The 22,590-nt window shown below is 42.6% G+C and overlaps 1 protein-coding gene across 2 annotated transcripts in view; it reads left to right on the plus strand.

Annotated features, from left to right (window-relative positions):
* The window catches only part of TBC1D14 (TBC1 domain family member 14), a 107,753-nt gene that overhangs the window by 43,583 nt on the left and 41,580 nt on the right, over positions 1-22,590 (plus strand). For both annotated transcript variants that reach the window (XM_032186237.1, XM_032186236.1), the window contains exons 2-3: positions 4,821-5,556; positions 20,544-20,664. In XM_032186237.1, the coding sequence (XP_032042128.1) occupies positions 4,883-5,556; positions 20,544-20,664 (795 nt within the window). In that variant the 5' untranslated portion in view covers positions 4,821-4,882. The remainder of the gene's footprint in view (positions 1-4,820; positions 5,557-20,543; positions 20,665-22,590) is intronic.

A 22,590-nucleotide genomic window follows, 5' to 3' on the forward strand; every position in this document is an offset into this window, starting at 1 on the left:
CACGGCCCCGTGGGGTGGGCTGGAGGCCTTAGGGGAAAGGCGGAGGTTGGTTGGCTGGTGCTGTGGTTTTTTTTTTTCTTTTTTTACCTTTTTTTTTTTTTTTTCATTATTATTATTTCATCAAGGCCACCGGCTAGGAGCCATTCGCAGCGCCGAGGCAGACCTAAGGCTTGTGGAAAGGGAACAACTTTCATCTCTCCAACCCAAGCCTCTTAGGCGATTCCCGGAGACCAAACACTGAGGGACCTCGCAGCGGGGCTTGAAGTTCTTGCTGCCAACTTAACGCTGGCCTCACATTTTTGACTAATACTGGGGGTGTTAAAAAAAAAAAAAAAAAAAAAAAAAAGAAAGGCCCTGTAAACTGCTTCTGGAGCGGAGGCTTCGGTAAAACACTGTGACTCAGTTGTGCTGCCTGCCTGCTGCAGCAGCAAGGTGGGAAAGCCCTCAGCAGTTTGCCCCTGAGGTGCTCCGCTCAGCAGCACAGCTCGCCCTTCCTGAGGGGAGCCGGCTGGGAGAGGGATAAACGCCCGCTCAGTGCAAAACCCCAAGTCGTTTCTCGTCTTTTTGCCGTCACGGTCTTGGCAGCGATCGCGTGTGTAGCCGTAATCGCTGTCTGTCCTGGCGGTGTGGGAAGCCGAGCTGTTTTGTAGCCTCAGGAGTGCTTCGCTGCTGGCAGCGCTGGGGCTGCTAACGTGTGAGCACAGCCTGAGCCGGGGAGAGCTCCGGCAAGCACGGCTGGGGCTGGTGCTCCCCAGCCCTTGGTAGCAGTCATGTACAGCCTGTTTCTTTTTGATACATCAAGAAATGCTGCATGAAGAGTTTTAAACCTTTCACTTAAAAAAAAAAAAAAAATCATTTTAAGAAGAAAAAAGCAGTTGTGAGTTTCTGCAATTGAGGAAGTTCCTCACCCTAAAAATTAAAAAAAAAAAAAAAAAAAAAAAAAACAACTGGCAGAGAGATGTGCTGAGGAGACGAGGTGATAAAAATGTTAACCCTTTTATAACTGAGCAGTATACGTAAACCATTCTTCTCCTTCCTGCGAGGCAAGGAGATACAAAGGCAGGTTCTTGGGCTGCTGTCATACCATACCTTCTAAACAAGTTCTTTGTCGAAGGCACGTTGCAAGTCCCTGCAAGTTTAAAAGAACTTGACTTGTGTTGGCTTCTTTCTGAGCTTTGCATTATTCTAACGGTTTGATGGTGTTAACATTTTTATTAAGAATTTACAATAAAACAGGTCAAAAAAACTATGGTATGTGTTTTAGAAGTTACGATCAATTGTGACTTCCTCCTACAGCATGGCTGGGTGACGTGGAAAGTCACAATCCGTTGCAGAGCTCTGCTGTTGTCAGGACATGCTTTCTTACGTGCCTTGAGCAGAATCTCAGTGACGTAGGGCCATATGGACAGCCTTACAGGCTCGGACCAAAACCCACCTACCAGACAGAAAAAGTTACCTGTGAGAGAAGCCAGTAAGCAGGGCTAATGTTTAATGATGTTTTCCTGAGGCCCTGACACTTGCAGTTCAAGGATTTCCTGAGCTTCTTTGCATGTAGGAATCTTTAGTGATTTTTTTTTTCTTTTGTGAACTTACATGTAAACTCCTAGGATCAGACAGGGTGCTGTAGCAAGGAGTTGTGCAGCTCACGTACCCATTGCAAGAATCCTGATCTTAATTCTGGGCCTGGCTACAACCCTGACTTTCTTTGGTGCCCCATAGCTCTTAATGCAGGAGAAGTTAATGTGTAAACGACCCCTACCTACCTTGTCCTTGCTACTTGTGGCCTCTGTTGTGTTCTTTTATCTCCCTTTCTCTCATTATCTGCCTTCTGGGAGGTTAACACTAATGAGATCATGGCTCCTGTAAGATACAGGATGTTAAGGAAGACTTTACATACATTAATTTTATGCAGATATATTACCACCTAAATAAGTCATGGGGATTGTGGATGTTGTGCAGATGAAATGGCTTATTGTTTTTCAGTAATTTATTATACTAATAATACTTCATGACCGTGTTTATCATGGTAATAATGTTACAATAATGTGACAGTACAAGATGATTCACGGCAAGAAGTTAGTACTGGAGCACGCAACACTCCGAATGTTTGGCATCAGTTGTCAATTTTCGCGCTTGCCAGCGGAGCAGCTAAAATAAGGAATATAAATACCGCTACATCCTTAAAAGCAATCCTACAACAGCCTAGTGCAAAATGAATCAGGGAGTCCTCGTGTATGTCTCTGCCAGCTGATCGCATCTCAAGTTTTCAGTCAGAGCCCTTGATGAGTACTTCAAAGCTTCTCACGGTTTCGCTGAACAGTGTAAAATCTTTGTAGCTTGTTGCATAATTTGCTCCAGCGAGCTACGGCTGTTATGTACTTCTGCATTTGCTGTTTGCCTGTTTAAAGAATCTCTTCCTGTTAAATTTCCTCCTTAAAAAATTATCAAGCCAAGTCAAAACAGCTTCAGCACCCCGCATGGGAGTTTATTTTCACTTCCCTTTGAACTCTCGTTTCCAGAGTTGTTCTGCCTCTTGAGCTGCTGCATGTCCCAGCTCTTGCCAAGGCTGCTGGAATGCTTACGGTTTGTAAGCTTAGTCAAGAAGAGCCGTGCAAATAAACGAAGGACCGGCTCCTGCTTATGCAAGTTACTGAGCAGAAGTGAAGGCAGTCAGTGGAGGAATTTGTTATGGGAACGTGTTTGTACCATTTACCCAAACGTCGTCAGTGTTGTTCCTGGCTCATTGCATTCCTTAACTTTATTTTCTGGATGTGTTAATGAGTTGTGGGAAAGCAAACGTCTGCATCCCTGCTTGTCAAATTCTGTCTGTGTGTGCAGAAGTGCCGGGCTGGGTGAGCTCTTGGTTTAAAGAGCCGTGTAATGTCTCTGAAGGGATGGGTGAGCACGGGGAAGAGAAAACAGTCAAGTGAACTTAAGAAAAATAACCCAAGCAGGAAGGTCTAAGAGCAGAAGATTCAAGTGTATGCAATAGTAATTGTATCTAATTTATGTCATATTTGTATGCTTTCAATACCATAGTTGACTTCAAGAGAGAGAATAGTTGGCCTGCTGTATTCAGGAATTGTTATTTAAGGTTTTTGTTTGCTGACCCTTGCAATTTTAACTTACTGACCAGAGAGGTTCATAATGTATGCATCTTTATGCTAGCTAGCTGAAGGCATTACTTCTTAAAATTGCAGAGGATGTAAACTTCTCCAACTGTGGAAATGTGAAAAAATAAAAGTTGCTATAGCAACTCTATCAGCAAAGTGTACATCTGCCCAAGCTTTTCAGTCAAAACAGTAAGTTTGAAACCTTGCTTATCCAAAAGCTTAGACGATTGCTGCAGTAATTGATTTGCATGGATGGTACGTAGTTGGCTGTTAGAAAGTTCTGGAAATGCCCAAAAGGTGGGATAACCAGAGGGGTTTTTACTTGGCTTCTTCCTTAATTTTAGGAGTGAATGGAGTGATGGATCCCGTAGTGAATAGTGTCTGGAGCTCAGTTAAGGAGTTGGTATAACCTGAGAGTTAGGTTTGGATTCACAAACTTTTAATGTGACTAAATGCTTAGGGGAAAATCTTTACAGTTTGTAGAAATGGAATATGTTTGAGAAGTGATCCTGCTCACTGCCTGCCTGCAGCACAACTCCAGAGTGCCTCGCTGGGCTCAGATCTAAGGCCAAACGATGCCTCAGACCCTGGCGTTTGGCAGGGCTGAGGGGCTGCGAGCCAAAGGTTGGGAACTGCTCGGAGGAAGCAGTTTTCCTGAATGAGTTATTTGTTGAACGGGGGGAACCTCTTAGAGGACAACTGGCACCTTTAATTAAGTGCTGTGCTTCGGAGAGAACAGAGACCTGCAGCAGGAGGCCCGGCTTCAGGAGCTGGAGAAAAATCTGCTTAGAAAGAGCCGTTTGCAAGATGGGAGGGAGGAGTGTTCACTGCTTCACACCTCGCACAGAAAGTGTTTCGGAGGGAAGAAACTGCAGCAATATGTGCACACTTCTTCTGCCAGCTGATGTAATTACCTTGCAAACTTCGGCAGAGCTGGACATAATTTAGCTGTTTGTACAGAACCACGTGTGTGATGCCATTGTCACAACCACCTGGTGTGTTAAAGGGTCAGTAGTGGCGCAGATGGGGAGTGCAGCGGTCCCTGCGTGCAGTAAATACAATAGATGTGCAAGTGTCAGTTCGACTGTACGTGCACTGATGAAGTGCATCATGTGCGTTGTCAAAACGTTGTCTGAATGAATAACTTCATAGCTGTTCAGGTTCTGCATCTTTTGCTTAGTGCAGAGCTTGTATAGTATGGGTTCTGTTTGAGTGACAAATCTATTGGAAGTTTTATGGTTTCCAGAAGAAAGCTGAGAAATTCTGTTTAAATGCACACTTTGTAATTTTGGTCTAAGTTGTAAAGTGTGTGAAAAAAATGTTTATAGGTCCTACGCATCAGTAAATATGCATTTCTGACTATGTAAAAACCAATCTCCAATTTCTGAATTAATATTGACGTGGAACATTCAAGTACTGCAATTTTCGTAGCGTGTAATTTCACTCTCAGGAGATGGATGTGGAGCGATCACTGGCACACAAACTGTTGAAGAAAAGCTTTTCATGCTTGACATTTTCTAGGAGCCTAAATTAAGTTGCCATTGTCCTGCTTGTTCAGGCAGGGGGAAGGGACATTAATTATCTGCAGGAGATGAATAACTTTTAATTACAGAGCCTAATCTATGACAGGACTGAGTGTAATTAAAAAAAAATAAAAAAAATCTCCCTGCAAACTCATAATCTTGTCTTTTCTTCCTTTTTAACCAGTTACAACTTGGCCCAAGACAACTGACGTAAATTTATCCAACTCCTTAAATGGTTTGAGCTTGATGGGAATTCTGGACGCAAAAGTTGGCAGCGGTATCCAGGGTCTTCAAAGCTTGAATTCAAGGGCCCCAAGATCTCTCTCGTTGCCTGAGTATGGACCTGGTCAGCCCTCCAGTGCTTTAGAAGATTGCCATAGCCTTAAATCCGTGGATTCCGGCATTCCAACTCTAGAAATTGGAAATCCAGAGCCCGTTCACTGCAGTGTGTTAAATGTGAAGAGAAAGCAGTCAGAACCTGAGATTGTGCCTGACAGAGCTTTTCAGAGCGCGTGCACGCTGCCGTCTTATGTGCCTCCACCTTCTCTGACTTCTGAACACGATCACGCTGTGCGAAAATCCTCTACTTTTCCAAGAACTGGGTATGACACCGTCAAACTTTACAGCCCAACTTCAAAAACTCTGAATCGAAGCGATGATATCTCTGTCTGCAGCGTTTCCAGTCTTAGCACAGAACTGTCAACGACTTTATCTGTTAGCAATGAAGACATTTTGGACTTCGTGGTCACAAGCAGTTCAAGTGCGATTGTGACTCTTGAGACTGACGAGGCGCACTTCTCGGATGTTACCCTGAACTCCACGAAGGAGAGCAACGATCAGAGTCAGCAGGAGTGCTGCCAAGAGACAGACGGGGACAGTAAGCGAAAAATACTGGGCCCTTTCACTAACTTCTTCGCCAGGTAATGCTTCTGTAAAATACATTTCTCTGAACAATGAGAGTAAACGAGACCATAGGAGGAATGTCTGGGATATTTTACTCTGACAGAGAAAACAGCTTGCTGTTCTACTGTAAAATGGCATTATGAACATAATCGGTATGGTCTGAATAAGTAGGCCAATATTGCTTACTAAGGCTTTGAATCCTGCTCTGTATTACCTCTAGGATATACAGAGGCATTTTAAATCTTCCTAAAAGATTCCTTCTGTGTTACAGGAAAAGGAGATCTCAAAAAGGGTTTTCTTCCAGGCTTCTCCAGTGATGCCTTCAGAGTTCTGGCCAAGATCCTTAACCTCATGTTCCATAAATAGATAAATATAGGTAGGATACATACCTGTATGGAAGAGCTCTGACATCTGGGGATTTATAGGTGGTCTGGTCGTGGTGGAGCGTTTTACTGATTGGTGCATGAAGTTTAAAACACAAATGCTCGTCAAACATCCTGACTGCTGTGATTCTTCCCAACCTCAGTGGCAGTTTTGTTAATACCTTGTTTTCTTTGGTCTGGTGTGGAGTGGGAACACCTGATGGGGAATTCTGGCACTCAGTTGTTGAAATGAGATCACTGACCGCTCAAAGCAGGTACGTGACCTGCTAAACATGGCTTTAGTATGAATGATAGCGTGTTAAATGCAGATGCTCCTTAGGTAAGTCAAAATGGTGATTGAGGAAAAGGGCTGTTCTGCTTTTGTTTGTTTAAGGCCTTGCAAATGCCTCTTATTTTTAGGACATAACATCTGAAGTATGTTATATTTCAGAGGAATGATTCCAGAAGTAAACCGAAGACATTAAGCAGTGTTGGCTGTGTCTAACCTGTTTTGAACACATTTTCCTCAGTTAATCTCTTTTTCCTCAAACTTGTGTTTTGCATGAGACGAAGAGGCGATAAAATGCTTACAGAATTGGCAAACGTCACTCTTTGAAAGGCTGCCTTAATTGCAAAGCTCAAGAAAAGCAGTTCCTGTAGATTCACTAAAACTGGCTGAAGCTGTCATTGATTTTCGTGCTTAGGTTGAAGTTACAGTAGAAAACCCTGCAGCGAGCTCCACTTATCAGTCCTGTTTGAGGTGTTAAAGCTCTTGCGGACCTCTGTCTGTGTGTTGCCATGGGACCAGACTCAATTCTGAAGCAAGAGGTTTCTTGGCACTTCAAAGTGTGAACTTTTGTTACCCGTTCTGGTAGCACAGCTGCTAACTCTAACAAATGCTGTCCTTCAGCCTGGAGGGAGCGCCGTGGAACAGCAACACTTAGGCCCTGCATGAAGGAGGGCATTTAACCGCTCCCCAACTCTTCCCATCCAAGAAACTAAAACCATCTGTCCAAATTCTGTTCTGCTGTGCTCTCCAGTGGTGTTACAGAAGCAGTGGCACTCAACTAGACAGCTTTTTAACCTGAATGTTTTCAGGTGCATTGAATTCCAGAGAACAAAGGACATCCTTATTACCTTATAAATGGGGGACAGGTCATCTTGGCAGCAGGAGAATATGAGGCTTAAATTCAAACTAGGTTATCAGCTTTGAAGTTCCAGCTGCTCTCTGTGTAACCTGACCTTTAATATCCATCCCTTTAACACCTGCTTTCTGCTCTGTTTTCAAAACAGGCCTGCTCGCTGTCTGTACTTGTACTCTGCATACCTGGATACTGTGCATCTGTTATCTTAGGTGATGCAAACTGGTGGTGTTTCACAGGTGTTGAACACACAGGGGACTCCTGAGTGTCCTCCTGCCCCACAGGGAATACTAAATACAGCTTATGTTGCCTACATAGTTAAGGACTAAAGCGTGCTGTTGCTAGTTTTTCTGGTATTTGCAACCTGCCGTCCCCATGGTTCTACTTGCACCCTCTAATGATCTTTGCAGCATTTGGAGTGGTATCTGGAACGAGCGCTTTGCTGAGAAAGGAGCTGCTTGGAGTAGTTCGTTAAAATAAATAAATAAATAAAACAAAATAAAATAAATGCTGAGGTGACCAGTATAAACCAAGTCCCTGAGAGGAGCATGGTTTCAGCACCTGGCTTTGTGCTGAAAGGACAAAGTGAGTGTTAAACATCTAAGCCTTCCCTTTCAGAAACCAAGGATGAACTTATGGCAGGAGACAGCCAGACTTTTGGCCTTGCTCAGTGCACACTTGTGTGCAGGGTGGATGAATGGGCACCAAGGGCTCAGATGCAGCCTTTCCACCTTCCAGCAGCCTGATGGCAGGGCACAAGGGAGGCATTTTTAGCCTTCCTCGGGTCTCTGGAGGTTTTCCTGCGTGATGGGATGTGGATTTCAACTGCTGTGGGCTGCGATGAGTCAGCTGAGGTTTTGCCCAAGTTGTTGACATTTGGTAAAAGGAGCAACCTCGCTTCTTGAAGCAGCAGCTGTGCTTGTGTTGAGCCCTGTCTATCAGCGGAGCACGTGTTAGGTTCTCCGAACTTGTCGAGACTGAAGTTGTGCTGGATATGTCAGTTAAGATTTGCTGCTGCCAGTAGACATAATAGTGAAAAAAAGAGAGGCCTCCAGTGCTTGGTCACATGTATGGAAGGAGCTTAGATATCACTGAAGGTAAATCTTCCACAGGGTCAAGAAAATGCATAGGGGAGCATCTGCTTTAGGATGTAATGTTCTCTCTTAGCACTCTGTAGATCTGTTTTTCCCTGTATATGTGTGTTTGCACATGCAGTGCATGTGAGGTGGTGTGCTCCCCGCCAGCTGGGGCAATATGGGTCCTGTTAGCAAGCTGAGGCAGTGATAGGAACTAAGTTAGAGTGGAGATGGAGGCCAGGAGAGCCCCGCTGGCTGCCCATCGATCCTGGCACTGGGGATGGAGCTCACCTGCCCTACCTTAAGCACTGCGATGGAGAAAGTTTCCTGGACTTCTGATCCTCAGTGCTGTCTCTTCAGCAGCTGGAGACTTTGACAGGTCTGGCGGTTTCCTCAGGTTGTTACATGCCTCCTTGGGTGGGGCAGGGAGGTGCAATGAAAGAGAGGCCGCGTTCCTGCGTGTCCACACACAGCCCTCCCGAGAGAGCCTACGGCATCCCAGGTACCAGCTGGGCGCGCTGGTAGCGGCTGTCATTAGGCTCCAGGTTAGTACGTGAGGAAGCATTACAGCAGCTTTCCGAAGCAATAATCCTGCCTGCTGACAGAGAAACCTGACGTCTTGGTGGTTTTCAGGTCATGGGTGCTTGGATCAGCCCTGTAAGGCCAGGGGTCCTTTGCATAAAGCATGAGTTTGAATTCATTTCCTACCTACATTCAAATTAAGGAACCTGGTTTGAGAAACAGCGTTAAGAAATAATTGGCTGGGGGACTGAGGAGTCAGTGCCTTGTCTGTGCCTTTGCCCAGGTGACCCCCGGGAGCACGGGTTAATGAATTCCACCTTTGGACTTGGCTGCGGTACAGTACTGCTGAAACGGGCTTTTAAGAGGCTCGCTTTTAAAGCAGCTTTGAGTCAGGACCATTGTGATTGTACTGCACAAGCTGTGTGTTTCATTCCTCATTTTGGACAGAGAGGGTGAGGCTCTTTATAGTTACACACGGAGTTTTTCTAGGACTCTGTTTGGTTAACTGACAAGCCATGCAGCTCCTTTTTAACAGAATACAGGAATCCTAAACACTGTGCTTAGTCTGCTGCTGTGAATATTCTCTGTGATTCCTGGAACTTGGATCCTCTTTCAGGCTGCTCCTAGAAGTTTTTGATCCAAACATTCCAAGAAGCAAGATCTCAGGAAACTTTTTGCAGAGAACAGGGGCTATACAAAATAAAAAGCTTTGAGGAATATTATGTTTTACTGTTTTCGAAGAATTTCTGTGAGAGAATTTCTGAAGCAGTATTGGCATTATATCCCATACACAGAAGCATAAACTTGTGGCCTTACTTGTAGTCTGCGATGAAAAAGGGCTTAAGTTTCAAAAGAGTAAGTACTGGTTTCAGCATTAAGTCTAAAATCATGTGAATTTTATACATCTCATACGCACACGTGTTTTGAGGTGGCTGGTCATGTAATTGGGAGCTCTAAACCTGAGGAACTGGGTCTGTCAATACCAGTCCCTTGTGTTAATGAGTAGGACCCTTTCATAATGCCATTTTTTTTTTTTTTAATGAGAGCACAGCATATGGTACAGCTACAATTTCAATGTTAAAAGGAAGGTAGAACAACAAGGACCACCATAGTGGTGGTTACCCACTTTCATCTTTCAAAAAAAAAAATAATAATATTCACTGACCACAGAAGGTAAGAGAAAGTATGAAAATGATTTTGATTGAGTAATCTGAACTTGTAAACTTTATATGTGGTGTTGTCTCCTCTTCTGGACACGTTTTGTGTTAAATGAAGACTATTAGACTAGAGGCTGCTCAGGAGGAGACCATCTGAGGAGCAGGACTGAAGTGCGTAGGAGGAGGAACAAAAGGAGCTGGCGGGGAAGGGTGTGTGTACACAGCTTTTAAATACAAATGCACAGAAAATCGCTGAGCTGCAGGTAGAGCTGCCCAGAAGTTGCAAGGAAAAGCTGCAGAAACCTGGCTCGGGATGGAGGGAGCCTGCGTGGGCAGGCTGGGGCTCACTGGTGCTGAGATCTGCCTGGCCCTGGAGGCTTGCCCTTCTGCTGGAGGCAGCAGAGGACTTTGGTGGCAGTTCTGTCCCTCCCCACTGCTTTATCTGGGTGCCTTCTGAGCTAACTGGTGTCAGCAATGGGGATCTGAAAAGGCCGAGAAGTGATTGTCCGGGGAGAGGTGTCAGCCTTCACAATCGGTGTTGGGTGCCCTTACTTGGAAGCTGCTTTGTCTGCATGACACAAAATGATAGTGGTCGACCCCTAGCCTGCATTTACTGTTGTATCTCTGTAGGACAAACAAGTTACAGAATTGTCCTGAAATAAACACCCTTAAAGTGAATCTTTTGTAGGTGCGAAGTTGGAGTTCTGCAACAGTGACCTTTATTTCTGATAAAGAAAGATGAACGTTGTTAAAAACTGTGGTATAGTTTTCAGAGCTCCTGTCCTCTAATGCACTGCGTGCAGTAAGGAGCTTTGTCATGTGGCCTGTTTTCCACAAGGCGTTGAACTGTCCACATTAATTTTAATCCCTTTTTTCCCTCTTTATGCATGCAATAACGTAACTTCCATTTAGACTTACTGTTGTGTTACTCCTCCTTTAAACTTTGCATTAAACCTGACCTGAGGGGCTGTTCTTCAGAATAAATGCAAGTTGCTTTTGGAGATAACATCTTCTTTATTTGAACTCCTGGTTGTGGGAAAGAGTTTTCAGATACTCAGCAGCAAAACTAAGAGGCTTGTTGGTACTCTTTGTTCATTATGGAAGTTAAATGAAAATTTGCACAGCGGTCCTTTGGGTTGTTGTTCTTATTTCTCACTAATGGCACAATAAGCGAGGACTTAATGCGATCCAATTATTATTTAAGATAAAGTCAAATGTAGATATTTCTTTTTTAGTGACTGGTGGGAAGAATTGCACAAATCTCACACAAGCTAGCGATTTGGAGCACGTGGGAGTGTTTCATGTCGCTTGTAGTGTTCAGATATGTTTTTTACTCCTTATCCTCTGTGTAAGGCTGCCTTTCTGAACGCTTCCAGTTGTACAACTCTACACGTTTGTTTTTGAAGAGAAAGAGTGAGAATTAAGTTGATTTTGATAGGTGTATACAAGACCTCAGGAACATACTCGGATGGAATAAGCCTGCTTTCATTTGATTCTTCGTCTATGGGAATGGTTTGTGAATTAGTGGGTTGGGCAGACTTTGTATCCTCAAGCTGCTCTGCATGAACTTTCGTCATGTTTCCCGGTGTTAAAGGAGCTGCAAGGACTGGAAGTGACGCTTCGGGGAAGAAGGAGACTATCAGCACAGTCACTGCCATGTGACGCTCCCAGCTATCTAATCAAAACAACGTTTAATGTTCAGCTGACTTTTTGTTTCCTCACTTCCTTATCGGTAATGTCAACTGTTGTAAGTTACCACAAATTTAGAAATCATTAAAGAAAAAACAAACAGCAACATTACCTTGAACTTAAGGAGTACTTAATTTAGGGACAACATTGCAAGGGAATGTTACAAGTATGCTTAGGGATTCTGAAAAATGCGGTAAGTGAGGTAAAATTAGATGGAATAGGTGTCTGCTGAGAACTTTCCTCTCAAAATAGTTAAGGAGGGATAATTGAGTAACTAGTTTTTGAATACAGTTTCCCTTCCATTACCAGTGCTACATATTCTGTGGGAAACTTGGAGTTGGCATTTGCTTTTAAACATCTCAAAGTTCAAACAAGAAATGGTCTTTTAACAAAATTCTGTGGATGGATGGAGGCTTTTTTTTGACAGAAATAGTATATGGAGACTGTGGGCTTTCTGGAGCAGGGGTAGGTGGTGTTATGCCTCACTCTGGGTAGTCTGAGTTCTGTTAAATACTGAGTTTGCTGACATGGCAAGCCAAGAAAAAAAAATAAATTCTTATTTGTGAACTGTCGGTCTCAATTCAGGCATTATTACATTGATGCTTTATGGAGGTATCTGTACTAAGCATCTTTCCATTGTTATTAAGGAAAGTACCTCAAAAGTTTTCAAGCCATCCTGTAAGAATACTATTTAAAAACTACAGTAGATAAATTGTAATTCACACCTTGCCCTGACAGCTGGCAGGATAAATGCAAGACCTGGTACCAACTGTGAGGTAAGACAGTGTATTTACATAGTGCTCAGACTTCTCTTCCTGAGCTGTAGCATTTCCAAAACAGAATCACAGAGCAGTTTAGGTCTGAAGGGACTTCTGGAGCCCTCTGGTGTAACCTCCTGCTCAGCACAGGACTGACTTCTGCAGCAGCTCGTGCTGCTCAGAGCCTTGTCCTGTCAGCTCTGAGTACATTCAACCCTCAAGTTACCACAGCCTGTTGGAATATGTGGGCCAGGATTTAGCCACTACAATGATGCTTTTTCCTTCCTTTTATCCAGATGGAGTTGACCTTGCAGTGTCTTGCTACGTTGCCTCTGTGCATCTCAGAGAAGGGTCATCCACGCTGAACCTCTCAGCATCCCTGTAGCCTTCATCACTCAGCCACCAAAGTGGTCATCTGCTAGACTTTCTCCAGATATTGATCTGTATTTTAGTCCAGGCCCCCAAACTGGATGCGGATAACAAGCAGAGCTTTTAAATCATTTTTCTTCTTGATCTGCTAGCAGAACCTGGTCTGTGCTCAGTCTTTGCTGCTGAGAGGTCTTACTGCTGACTCAGGTTCAGTTCTTGCTCAGGGTGGCATTTCATGCATTCACTCAGGTTTTGATTTGTGTGCTAATAGTACTTTAGCTCAGTGATGCAATCTGCTTTCAGTCTCAGGGAATAGAAGTTTGGGTTGTTCTGATAACACTGGAATACCTGGGAATTTTGCCAACTAGAAAAGAACCATTATGCAGAGTTGATTGAATCGAATGGTTTGAACTTGGACCCAAGTGTTGCTTTTCTGTATGGCAGTCCCAACTTGCAGGAGCTCCTGTTTCTGAGAAGTCCCTAGAATTTGCCTGGTAAATTAGCACTGCACATCATCCACGTGCAAAATAGTTCTTGGTTTGCTCCAGCCGGTCTTTACCGCTAAACACTCAGGATTAGCCTCACTTATCCCTTCTTGTCTTTGACACTTGAGTACGGGCAGCTCTGCTGTGTGTTCTTCTGAACTGAGGGTACCCTCTAAGATAAAAAGATAAACGTAGGGCATTGTAGTCCTCTAGATAAATAGTTTAAACCCTGCTTTTTCTTTTTCCCCTGGAAATCTAATGAGAGATTTCCAAATTACCCCGTTGCAAGCTTTCAGCTCTCCTGTAGTGCAAACTTGAATTGTATTAGTGTCTCCCTCAATTTTTTTTTTCAGACCTGCAGGTATCTGTTGCCTTATGAAAGGTGAAGTGCTGTTATTCTTGGTTCTTACAGAACAGACCAAGTGTGCTAGAGGGTTGATGGTTGGAAAATTTCATTTATAAAACTTGATAGGGATTTATAAAAACATTTGTCAGGGAGGCCTACTTCTAGACTGCTTGGCTCTACTTCTGTTGGGTTGTTTTTATCCATAAACCAAGCGTTGTTCTTCCTTCACCTTGACCTTTGGTATCTCTGAGGTAAATTTCTTCAAATCTGGCTTTTTTTATGTGATTTTGGAATCTTACACAAGGCCTGACTTTTAACTTGTCAGAGATTCTTTGCTGTAGCCAAAATACTGGGATATTTTGGGATGATGCTTTATTTTTTGAATAGTTCAGGTTTGCAAAACCTACCATGACAGAGAGGCGATCTGTGGTGGGGAAGGTTGAATGTGAGAGCCAACAGTGACTGCCTCGAGTGAAGTATTTCCAGAAACCAGTGTTACCTGGTCATGGGTACCAGCTGCTGACATACATGCTCCTAAGAAAATAGATTTAGGGTCACTTAGGGCCTTTTGAGTAGTTTCTTTATAAGATCTTTTTCTCCTGTCCTTCAGTTCCCTAATCGTCATGAGCTATGTGTGTAAGAGTCTTGTTCCTTGCTGACCAGGTAACCAAAATTGTGATTACAATGTGTTGCTGATTTTTCAGAGTAGTTTTTTTATTTTCTCTGCCTCTGGAAGCTATTGAAGTGGCTAGAATGCGAACTTCTAGAGGTGAGAATCTTTTTTTCTCCAATTAATTGAGGGTGAATTACGTAGGATATAAGTGCAAGAATACAAAAGTTTACTGAGAGATGAGAAGAAAACAAATATTAAACCTATTGCCTGAATTCCGTAATGGTGTGAGTGTTTCCCAAACAGCATTAATTGAGTTTGTGCCGTGCCTGGAAAGATGGCTGAGCACTTTTCCTCACTCTGCAACAAATAGTTAATAAAATTTCTGTTAATATACTTTTTGCTTCATAGGTGCTGTGCATTACTTAAAATGCCCTGTTTCAATGTAGGTTTCTGGATGCCTTGCGGAATAACCTCTCTGGAGACATCTCTTTTTACACTGTGCTTATGTGCTCAACATGTGGGTTTACCTAGCTCTCACGGCCGGTATCTCCTTACTGCCCAGCTCTTTAGAAAGCCCGTTACGTGCTCTGGTTTGACTGCCTTTGCATAGACCGAGGGGCTCAAGTTATCAGGAAATTTCAGGATCTTCCTCCAAAATAAGCTGAAGGAACTCTGGTTTGCCTCTGTTTCTTTCCTGCCTCTTAAGAATCCGTGCAAGCCCGATACTGATTTGAAATTGTTTTTGAAGATAATTTTGTCCTACAAAGTCTGAACCTTCTGAACTGTCTTCACTGCCCTTATCTCTCATCTGCTCTCCTGGAGAGGCTGGTAAGTTCTTCCAGTTGTTCATTCACATGGCTACTCTAATTGCTTTGTCTTCTGAAAATAACCTTCTTAATGGGAAGACTAATTGACATCTGAATGCGAGCATGCTTTGTGAGAGCAGGAAATGCTGTATGCTTTTTTAACACTCATAACAAGAAGTTACTTGCTATTACAATCATTTTGGGTAAAAGCTGGTAACAAATAGCATTGGGGTGTGCGTGGGTTGGGTCAGTGTCTGCCTCTAGGTGATTCTCAGGCTGGTTTCTTTACAGCATCAGTCTTTTTAAGAGTAAACAACCCGTTAAAACACAAGTATACATGCAAAAGTAACTGCTGTCCTAGGTCAGTGTTCAAGAAATCTGCCACGGAGCAGCACATGCCATCTTCCTTTCCTTTTGCTCCTATAGTTCTGTGCTGTGTGCCAGTGCCTCACCTAGTATGGTCTTTAAAAGTTTGTCTGAGGAGCCATGTGAAAATATCACCAGCAAAACAGTTAAAAATGATCAATGCTAGATTTCCTGGAGACTCCAAATACTCTAATCAGGAAACTCCTAAGCCCTAAGTTCCTCTACCCTTTTATTTCAGGCAACTGGTGTGTCTTGGAGATCTGGGGAAAACACCTGTGTGTGTGCCTGGCAGGTGGCAGTGGGTTTCTGTGCCCACCTTGCTGGCTGCCCTCTGACTGCTGCCCTGCGGGAGCCCAACCCTTTCTCCTGTTGTTTCAGTGATCAGAGAATCACTAAGGTTGGAAAATACCTCCAAGGTCATCGGGTCCAGCCATCCCCCTCCCACCAGTATCACCCACTGAACCATTTCCCTAAGCACCACATCCAACAGTTCCTCGACTCTGGCAGCACTGAACCTCAGAGGTATTTCAGGGGGCCCAGTGCAGAGTTTGCCTGGCTAGAGAGGACTTCACGGAGGAGGCTTACAGCAGAGTCTGAGATCTGGACCAGATCAGGAGCACAAACCATGCCAGCACTGTCTGTGCTCCTCTTGGTGGATAAATTCAGGGGGAGAGGTGGGGAGGGATGAATTTTTGGGAGGAGTATAAGTTATATAAGTTACTGCTGACTTTGAGAGGGATGAACCATGGCTGAAATGGAGAAAATGGAAGACCTGAAAGCTTGTGAAACAGTGCTATGGACTCTGTGTGGCAGTAGCTGCTGGCAGTTACATGTGCAGACCTTGCAGACCTCCAGACCTCCTGTCCTTTTGGAAAGGATTGGACAGAAATAGATAAACTGTGCTTTGGTAGTGCTGTTTAGAAACATAAACTTTAAAAAGCCTTAATAGGCCATTAAGTAACTTTATTTCAACGGTGCTTATAGAACCCAAGTGAAGTGGTTCTCAGGTTTTACTCAAAAGTAAGGTTTTTGTGACACTGCTGAACGCAGCTATAAGTATCGCCTTCCACCCTTCCCCATGAAAGAAGCAGCTGGGCAGGTCAGTCAGTACACAGCAGCGGTGCAGTCTGGTCACAGGGAAGAATTTTCTGTCTCGTATCGCAGGATGCTCCTTGTAGGTATATAAACACTTACTCAGAAGTTAGAATTAAAATCTCCCGTCATCTCAGCAGAGCTCAATTAAAACAAGGTTAAACACTTATTTGGTGCCAAATGGTGCTTTTAAGGGAATGGTGCAAAAGTAATTTTGTATTTGAAATGTGACCTGTGCTTGGCTTTCCTAAAGGAAGCAGCTGCAGACACTTAGTGTAAAATAGTTCACACGTTGAATGGGAATGCAAATGAAGCCCATGGCTCCACGCTAACCATGCAGCAGGTGTGATGCATCCTGTCAGATATTCCTGTTAATGTCCCAGCTGTAAATCAGGACGGGGTGCTCTAGTGGTTGTGAAGAAGACAGCGAGACTGAGATAATCATCAGCATGTGATATTCTTTCCAGGCATGTCAACCCTTTGTACATTTAAGATAGCTAAGTAATTTGTGTCTTAGAACAATTGCAATTAGTTTTTGAGATGTAAGAACACTGGGATTTCTGACTTTTTTTTTTCTTTGGAGTGAAAATGGGGTTTCTATTTTTACTAATAAAAAATTTTTGTGACTTTGTCAATCTGCGTTTTCCATTAGCTAGAATCTCATTACACATATTACCTTTGGAGCTGAAGTTTTTGGTGAATTATATTTGTTCAGGGTTGAGGCTGCTTGGGACTTTAAAATCTTAGGAAGCTAAGCACAGGAGGAAAAAAAATCCTTTTTGTGTTACAGTAGCAGACAAATGAAAGTTTTTGCTGTGAAATATTTGTGCCAATATGTATGGCAAAAATCATCCCTTCCTTGCACTCAGGGTCGTGATAAAACCACTACTTATGGTGATGTTCTGCATACACTGGACTAAAGAACATTTTACATTATTTCTTTTTTCTCTAAGTCTTCTAAAATGATCTGCAAACGGGGCAGCATCCCTTCTGCTCCTCTCACCCCAGCTCAGCCGCATTGTGGCTTACCTTTACCTTGTTCTTGTCTGGGACAGATCAGGGTTTACCAATGCTGGGTGTGCTCCGTCAAAAGAAGAACAGGTTGTAGGTTACAGTTCTACATCTGATTGGGACAGTTTGCTGCTCCTGATAATGCTCTGTTTTTTGGAAGTTTGGGTGCTGCTTGGAGCATGTGGAGAGTACATGAAGAGCATGGACACCAGCAAAACATCAGGACTTAGGTGTAGGCAGAGAGAAGGAAAAGACAAAAAGGTGGAGTCAAGTGTGAGTTGCTCTGTTCAGAGTGGGGAATGTCTGTTGACTGTGCACGGTCCTTTCATTTCAATTTTTAAAAATTAAAACAACAACTTGGAAATCACTGGTGCAAAGAGAGGAAGAGATGCCTGGTGCCCTGGAAATCATGCAGACAGAGGGAACAGTGAGCTGAACAAGCACTGTGCCATCTGCTAGATAAGCAGGAGAAGAGATTACTTAGTAAGATGCTCCCTCTAAAGGGAAGAGAGATTGTATTAATGAATTGATTCAAAGCAAGGATGTGAGATCAACTCAGGCTTAGAGCAGCACTTCCAGCTGAGGGTTATTATACTTTATCATCCCAATTCATCTTTATTTTGCTCTGAAGATAAAGATGTATTGTGGCTTGCTGCCCTTCTTAAAATCCTTCAAAGGAGAATGGGAGGATTGGTGCCTGCATAGACATTTGCTAGAAACCTCTAGTGTGAGTAGATAGGGAAAGAAAGTTGCCTCCTAGTCTTCTAATTGTCTTCTTTTTGCACTTCTAATGAGCTGTGCTGAAAGCCTTTTCCTTGCAAAAGGGCATTTAAATGTGCACAGAGCTGGCACACAGGTGTGGCTCTCAGCTGTGCCCGGTGCTGGAAGTTCGAGTTCTCTCTGCAGATGGGTTGTAGGTTTGTAGTCCTGGATTTAGCTTGTTTGCTTTGTAAGTAGTGACAACCTCTCAGCAAGAGCAACCAACCTGTCTTGTGTTGCCTATCATTTCTTGCCTGCAGTGGTTTTGGTGATGTTATTTGTCATGTTTTCCTTCAAAACCTTTTAAATTTCAGATATATTTTAGAACTTGCTTGAAATTTCTTCATTTGAAGTTAAAAGAAACAAAAAATATGCACAACCTTGCATCTGTCTCTTCTTACACTTTACTTCTGTGGCAGCTGTCTCAAACGATCCTGTAAGGTCATCATCTCAGGCTGTCACATATGAACTTGGGGTGGGATGAGGAGAGAGCTTTCTTTCAAGCTGTTGTTATGCCAGTCTCTTTTTCCCAGCACTGACACTTGTAGCAGTAGCAGTGTAGCTGAATTTGCTGATTAACGCTTTAATTAGCTTATAAATCCTTAAGTAGCATTAGAACTTCAGCGATGAACTGGAGAGCTTCATAACTGTATTGGAGTGAGTGAGTTGTGGAGACAAAGTAAATCTTTGGTGTTGATCCAGTAATTTACCCCACAGAATTATGATTTCTTGCTTTGGGAAAAAAAAAAAAAAAAAAAAGAGGGTGGGATGTCAGTAGGTTTGTGTTTCCCTTCCTGTTTCCCCTACATCTTTATCTGATTTTATTTTATGTCACAGGGTGGGGGAAGATACATTGGGTTTGTAGAAGTGTAGTTACTCTTACTCCTTAGCTTTGACATCAGCTGTTACTGCATTGTGTGATTTCTGTACCTAAACACCTTGGTCTTATCTTTTAATATGATAATCTGTTCCTGCTGTGGGTTTCAAGGTAACCGTACCCTTGTGATATTGAAGCACGTGATAACTTGTGTAAATACAGGCGTACTGAAGGATGGCAGCGCACCCTACCAGCTTTATAAAATACATTCCAGTACACTCTTGATGCTTGTGCCTCGATTGCTTTCCTCCTATTAAACATTTCTCCTGTATTCCCAACTACATTATATCTGGTGGGGTATTTATGATACTGTTCATGTTAGCTGATCCAAGGTGGCCAAGAAAAATAACTTTTTGTGTCTGTATCTTTCCTATTGCAGACTTGTGTTCAGCCCATTTACAACATGATGTTCAATACAGTTTTATTTCCCAAACTGCCACACTTTATGAATAAGAAACAATCTGTACTCGCAGGGGTCAGCCCGTTGGGCATCAAGGTGGTAATTGGAAGCGAGGAGAAACAACAGTGCTAGACTGGAAGCATCTGTGCTAGGAAGGTGCTGTAGCTGTGTGTGGATGGGAAAAAAAAAAAAAAAAAAAGCTTTTGTCTCATCAGAATAGTTTTATTTTCTGTTTAAATGGAGGAATGAAAGCCTACACAGATTGTCCGGGGGAAAAAAAACCTCCCACACCTTCTGGTACTAAACTTAACTAGCCTGGACATCACTGAATATTCACTGGACTAGCTGGTGGGACAAAAGGGAATCCTTTTAATAACCCCATGGGTGTGCAGTGCCTGCTGTGCTCCTGGGGGAGCCGGGAGGGCTGCTCCCCACCAGCTGCCCTGTTTTGGAAGAACATAGCCATGGTGAGGAGACACCAGTTTGGCACATCGACATCGCTTTGTGATTTAAGAACTAACAGCCTTAATAAAAACAAGTTAACTTGCAGTGGCTTCTCGTTTTGTTTCATCTAAAACCTAGCCAATTTCCCTTTGCTCCTTTGCGTCAGCAGTTCGTGCTGTCTGGCTTTAAGACGGTACGTACGGTGCAGAAGCGCTCTCAGACATTTCAGAGAGACTTCAGAATTAATGTGTTTTGATAGCTGCTTTTAATTTTATTCAGGAAAAACAATGTGAGCAGTCTTTTATAAGAGCAGATCAAATACAGTAACAGGCTGCTATGTTTGCAACCTTTTTTGTGATTTTTGGGTAATAATCTGTTGTAACAGGTGGGTAGAGAATGTTTACACAGCAAGAGATCTAGCTGCTTAGTCTTACTTTAAAACACTGAGGTTGAATGATGTAGAGGGAGGCTAAACAAGAAGACTGCTTTCAGAAAGTTACAAATAAACTTATTTATCTATTAAAAATTCTTATTTAACCAAGTCGGTTGCCATATGGTGGTAATGCTGTATAATGTATCCCTTGGGGATAAGAATCAGTCCCTGCCACCACTAACACAAGAGGGGCTTGTGTGGTTGGGATAAATGAGGTTGGCAAATCATATGTCCTTCTGTTTGTTGTAATTAATCAAACCTTTTTCTTAATCAAACTTTTTTTTTTTTTTTTTGTAGGAATTTGTTTACCAGAAAGCAAAGTGCAAGACTTGAAAAACAAAATGATGTGGGATGGAAGTTGTTTGGAAAAGTACCCATCAGAGAAACCTCACAGAAAGATCCCAAAAAAATGCAAAAGGTATTTGTTTCACTCTATGTTAGGATTAGCAGTGAATGTAGAATCCAGCTAAGTTCATGGTGTGTGTATGACTGTGAAGCCTGTTTGCTCAAGGAGTTGCACCTAATTTATAGTAATCTGACAATATAAAAGATGGATTTTGTTAGATTTTTTTAAAATTTCCATGGTAACACAGAGTGCCATTCAAGAGAATATGTTCTGCATAGTTTAAAAACTCAGTACCCCGTGTAAATCATGCTATTTTGGTATAAAACATTTCATGTGAAGATTATAATCAAACTTGGTAGGTATTTTGAATATCTTTTGGTTTTCCTTACCTTGTTCAAGTTTTCACTGGTTTGTAGCCTTTGTGTCATACACCTGTCTATATATAACACGGTGTTTGGAGAGAAATTGTGTTTTGTTGATAAGCCTTGGCTTATTTGTGCTTAAAATCTAATTAAAATTCATGAACTCAGGGTAGCGTCATTGTGGTCGAGTGCCAGAAAAGTCCCGTTGGAATGCTAGTTTCACCCATTGCTTTCTGGAGTGTTTGCTATTTACAGTTGAAACTTTTTATGTATGGGCTTTGCTGAAAACCCAGTTACTGACTTAAAATGCTGCAGTTCAGGAGAAATGAGTGGAATAAAACTTTCTTTCCTAGCACAGTATAGTTCAGAAGAACACGTGTATTGAAATTGTTTATTGAAGTGATTCCTTGGAGAGAGAAGTCTTTAAAAGCTTCAGAAACCCCCAAAAATTCAGTTTTTTTGTTATCTTCATTGCTGCTTAACTAGTTGTAGCATTGATTTGTATGTGTACGTGAAGCTTGTGTTTGCCAGCAGTAAGTTTTTAGATCAATCTTTTGTCTAATTTTAGACAGATGTGGGTGGAGTCGAGAGATTAAAAAAATAATAATCTTTTCAGGTCATCCTTAGTGAATGAAAAATAGTGAAAGCCCTTTTCTCCTTCTTGGCATATTCCTTTTAAGCTACAGTAATGTTTTTGAAAATATAACAACGCATAAGAGGGTTGGTTTGACTGCAGATAATGCAGGCACATAGAAAATCAACCAACCTGCCTTCCCTGTGGGGAAGGATCTGATGAAATCCAGCAGTGTGGCCCATAGTTCATGAGCTGCTCCTTCTGTAAGAAGAAAATATCCTCCTTTTATCTTTCTTGCTTCATCTGGGATTTTCAGAGTGCATGTAGGTTAATACTGTATGTGCTTGGGTGTTTTTTTTTTTTTTTTTTTTTTTGTATTTCATTGGTATTGGAAGCTTCCTGTTCTCACTTGTTCAGACCACTGAGGCAATGAGGAGGTTTACACAGAGACCGTGTAGCTAGAACTTCAAAACCAGCTGCTGTGTATGAAAAGAGAGTGCTTATTTCAATGACTGTGCTGCTTAATTTAGGATGAAGTGCTCTGGAAATCTGGAAGTCTCATGTGACTGTTGTTAGCTGTGTTTAGGCTTTTAGTTGAAGTGAAGCAATAGCATGTTTTTGAAGGTTTCACTGTGATCAACCATTCTGACCTTGTCTACAGACTGTCCTGATGCAATTAGCAGTTCCAGAGCATTCACCAGAGGTTTTGATGACACCTATAAGAGCTGTACTCCGACAGTAACTGCAGTACTCTAACACTGAGGTGTCCTCAAGTTTGGGAAGGGTGCCATGTGCCTTTTTCTCCTTCCTGTTCCAGTTCTCACCTCTGTTGGACATTAACAGGGTACTTGAAATACTCGTTTATTGAGTAAAAGCCTTCTGTTCTTTGGCCGCTCCGACTTGACTTACTGATTTGTTTAAGGAAAAAAAAGTAAATATTAATTTTTACTTTTTCATCTTTACTTGAAGACTCATATGAGTTTTCCTGCATGTTGTTTGCTCAGTGATGTTACAGTCTAGGTGGTGAAATACTTGTTAACCCACAGATTTGGGGCTCAATCT

This window comes from Aythya fuligula, chromosome 4 (assembly GCF_009819795.1).
Source record: "Aythya fuligula isolate bAytFul2 chromosome 4, bAytFul2.pri, whole genome shotgun sequence".
Classification (NCBI taxonomy): domain Eukaryota; kingdom Metazoa; phylum Chordata; class Aves; order Anseriformes; family Anatidae; genus Aythya; species Aythya fuligula.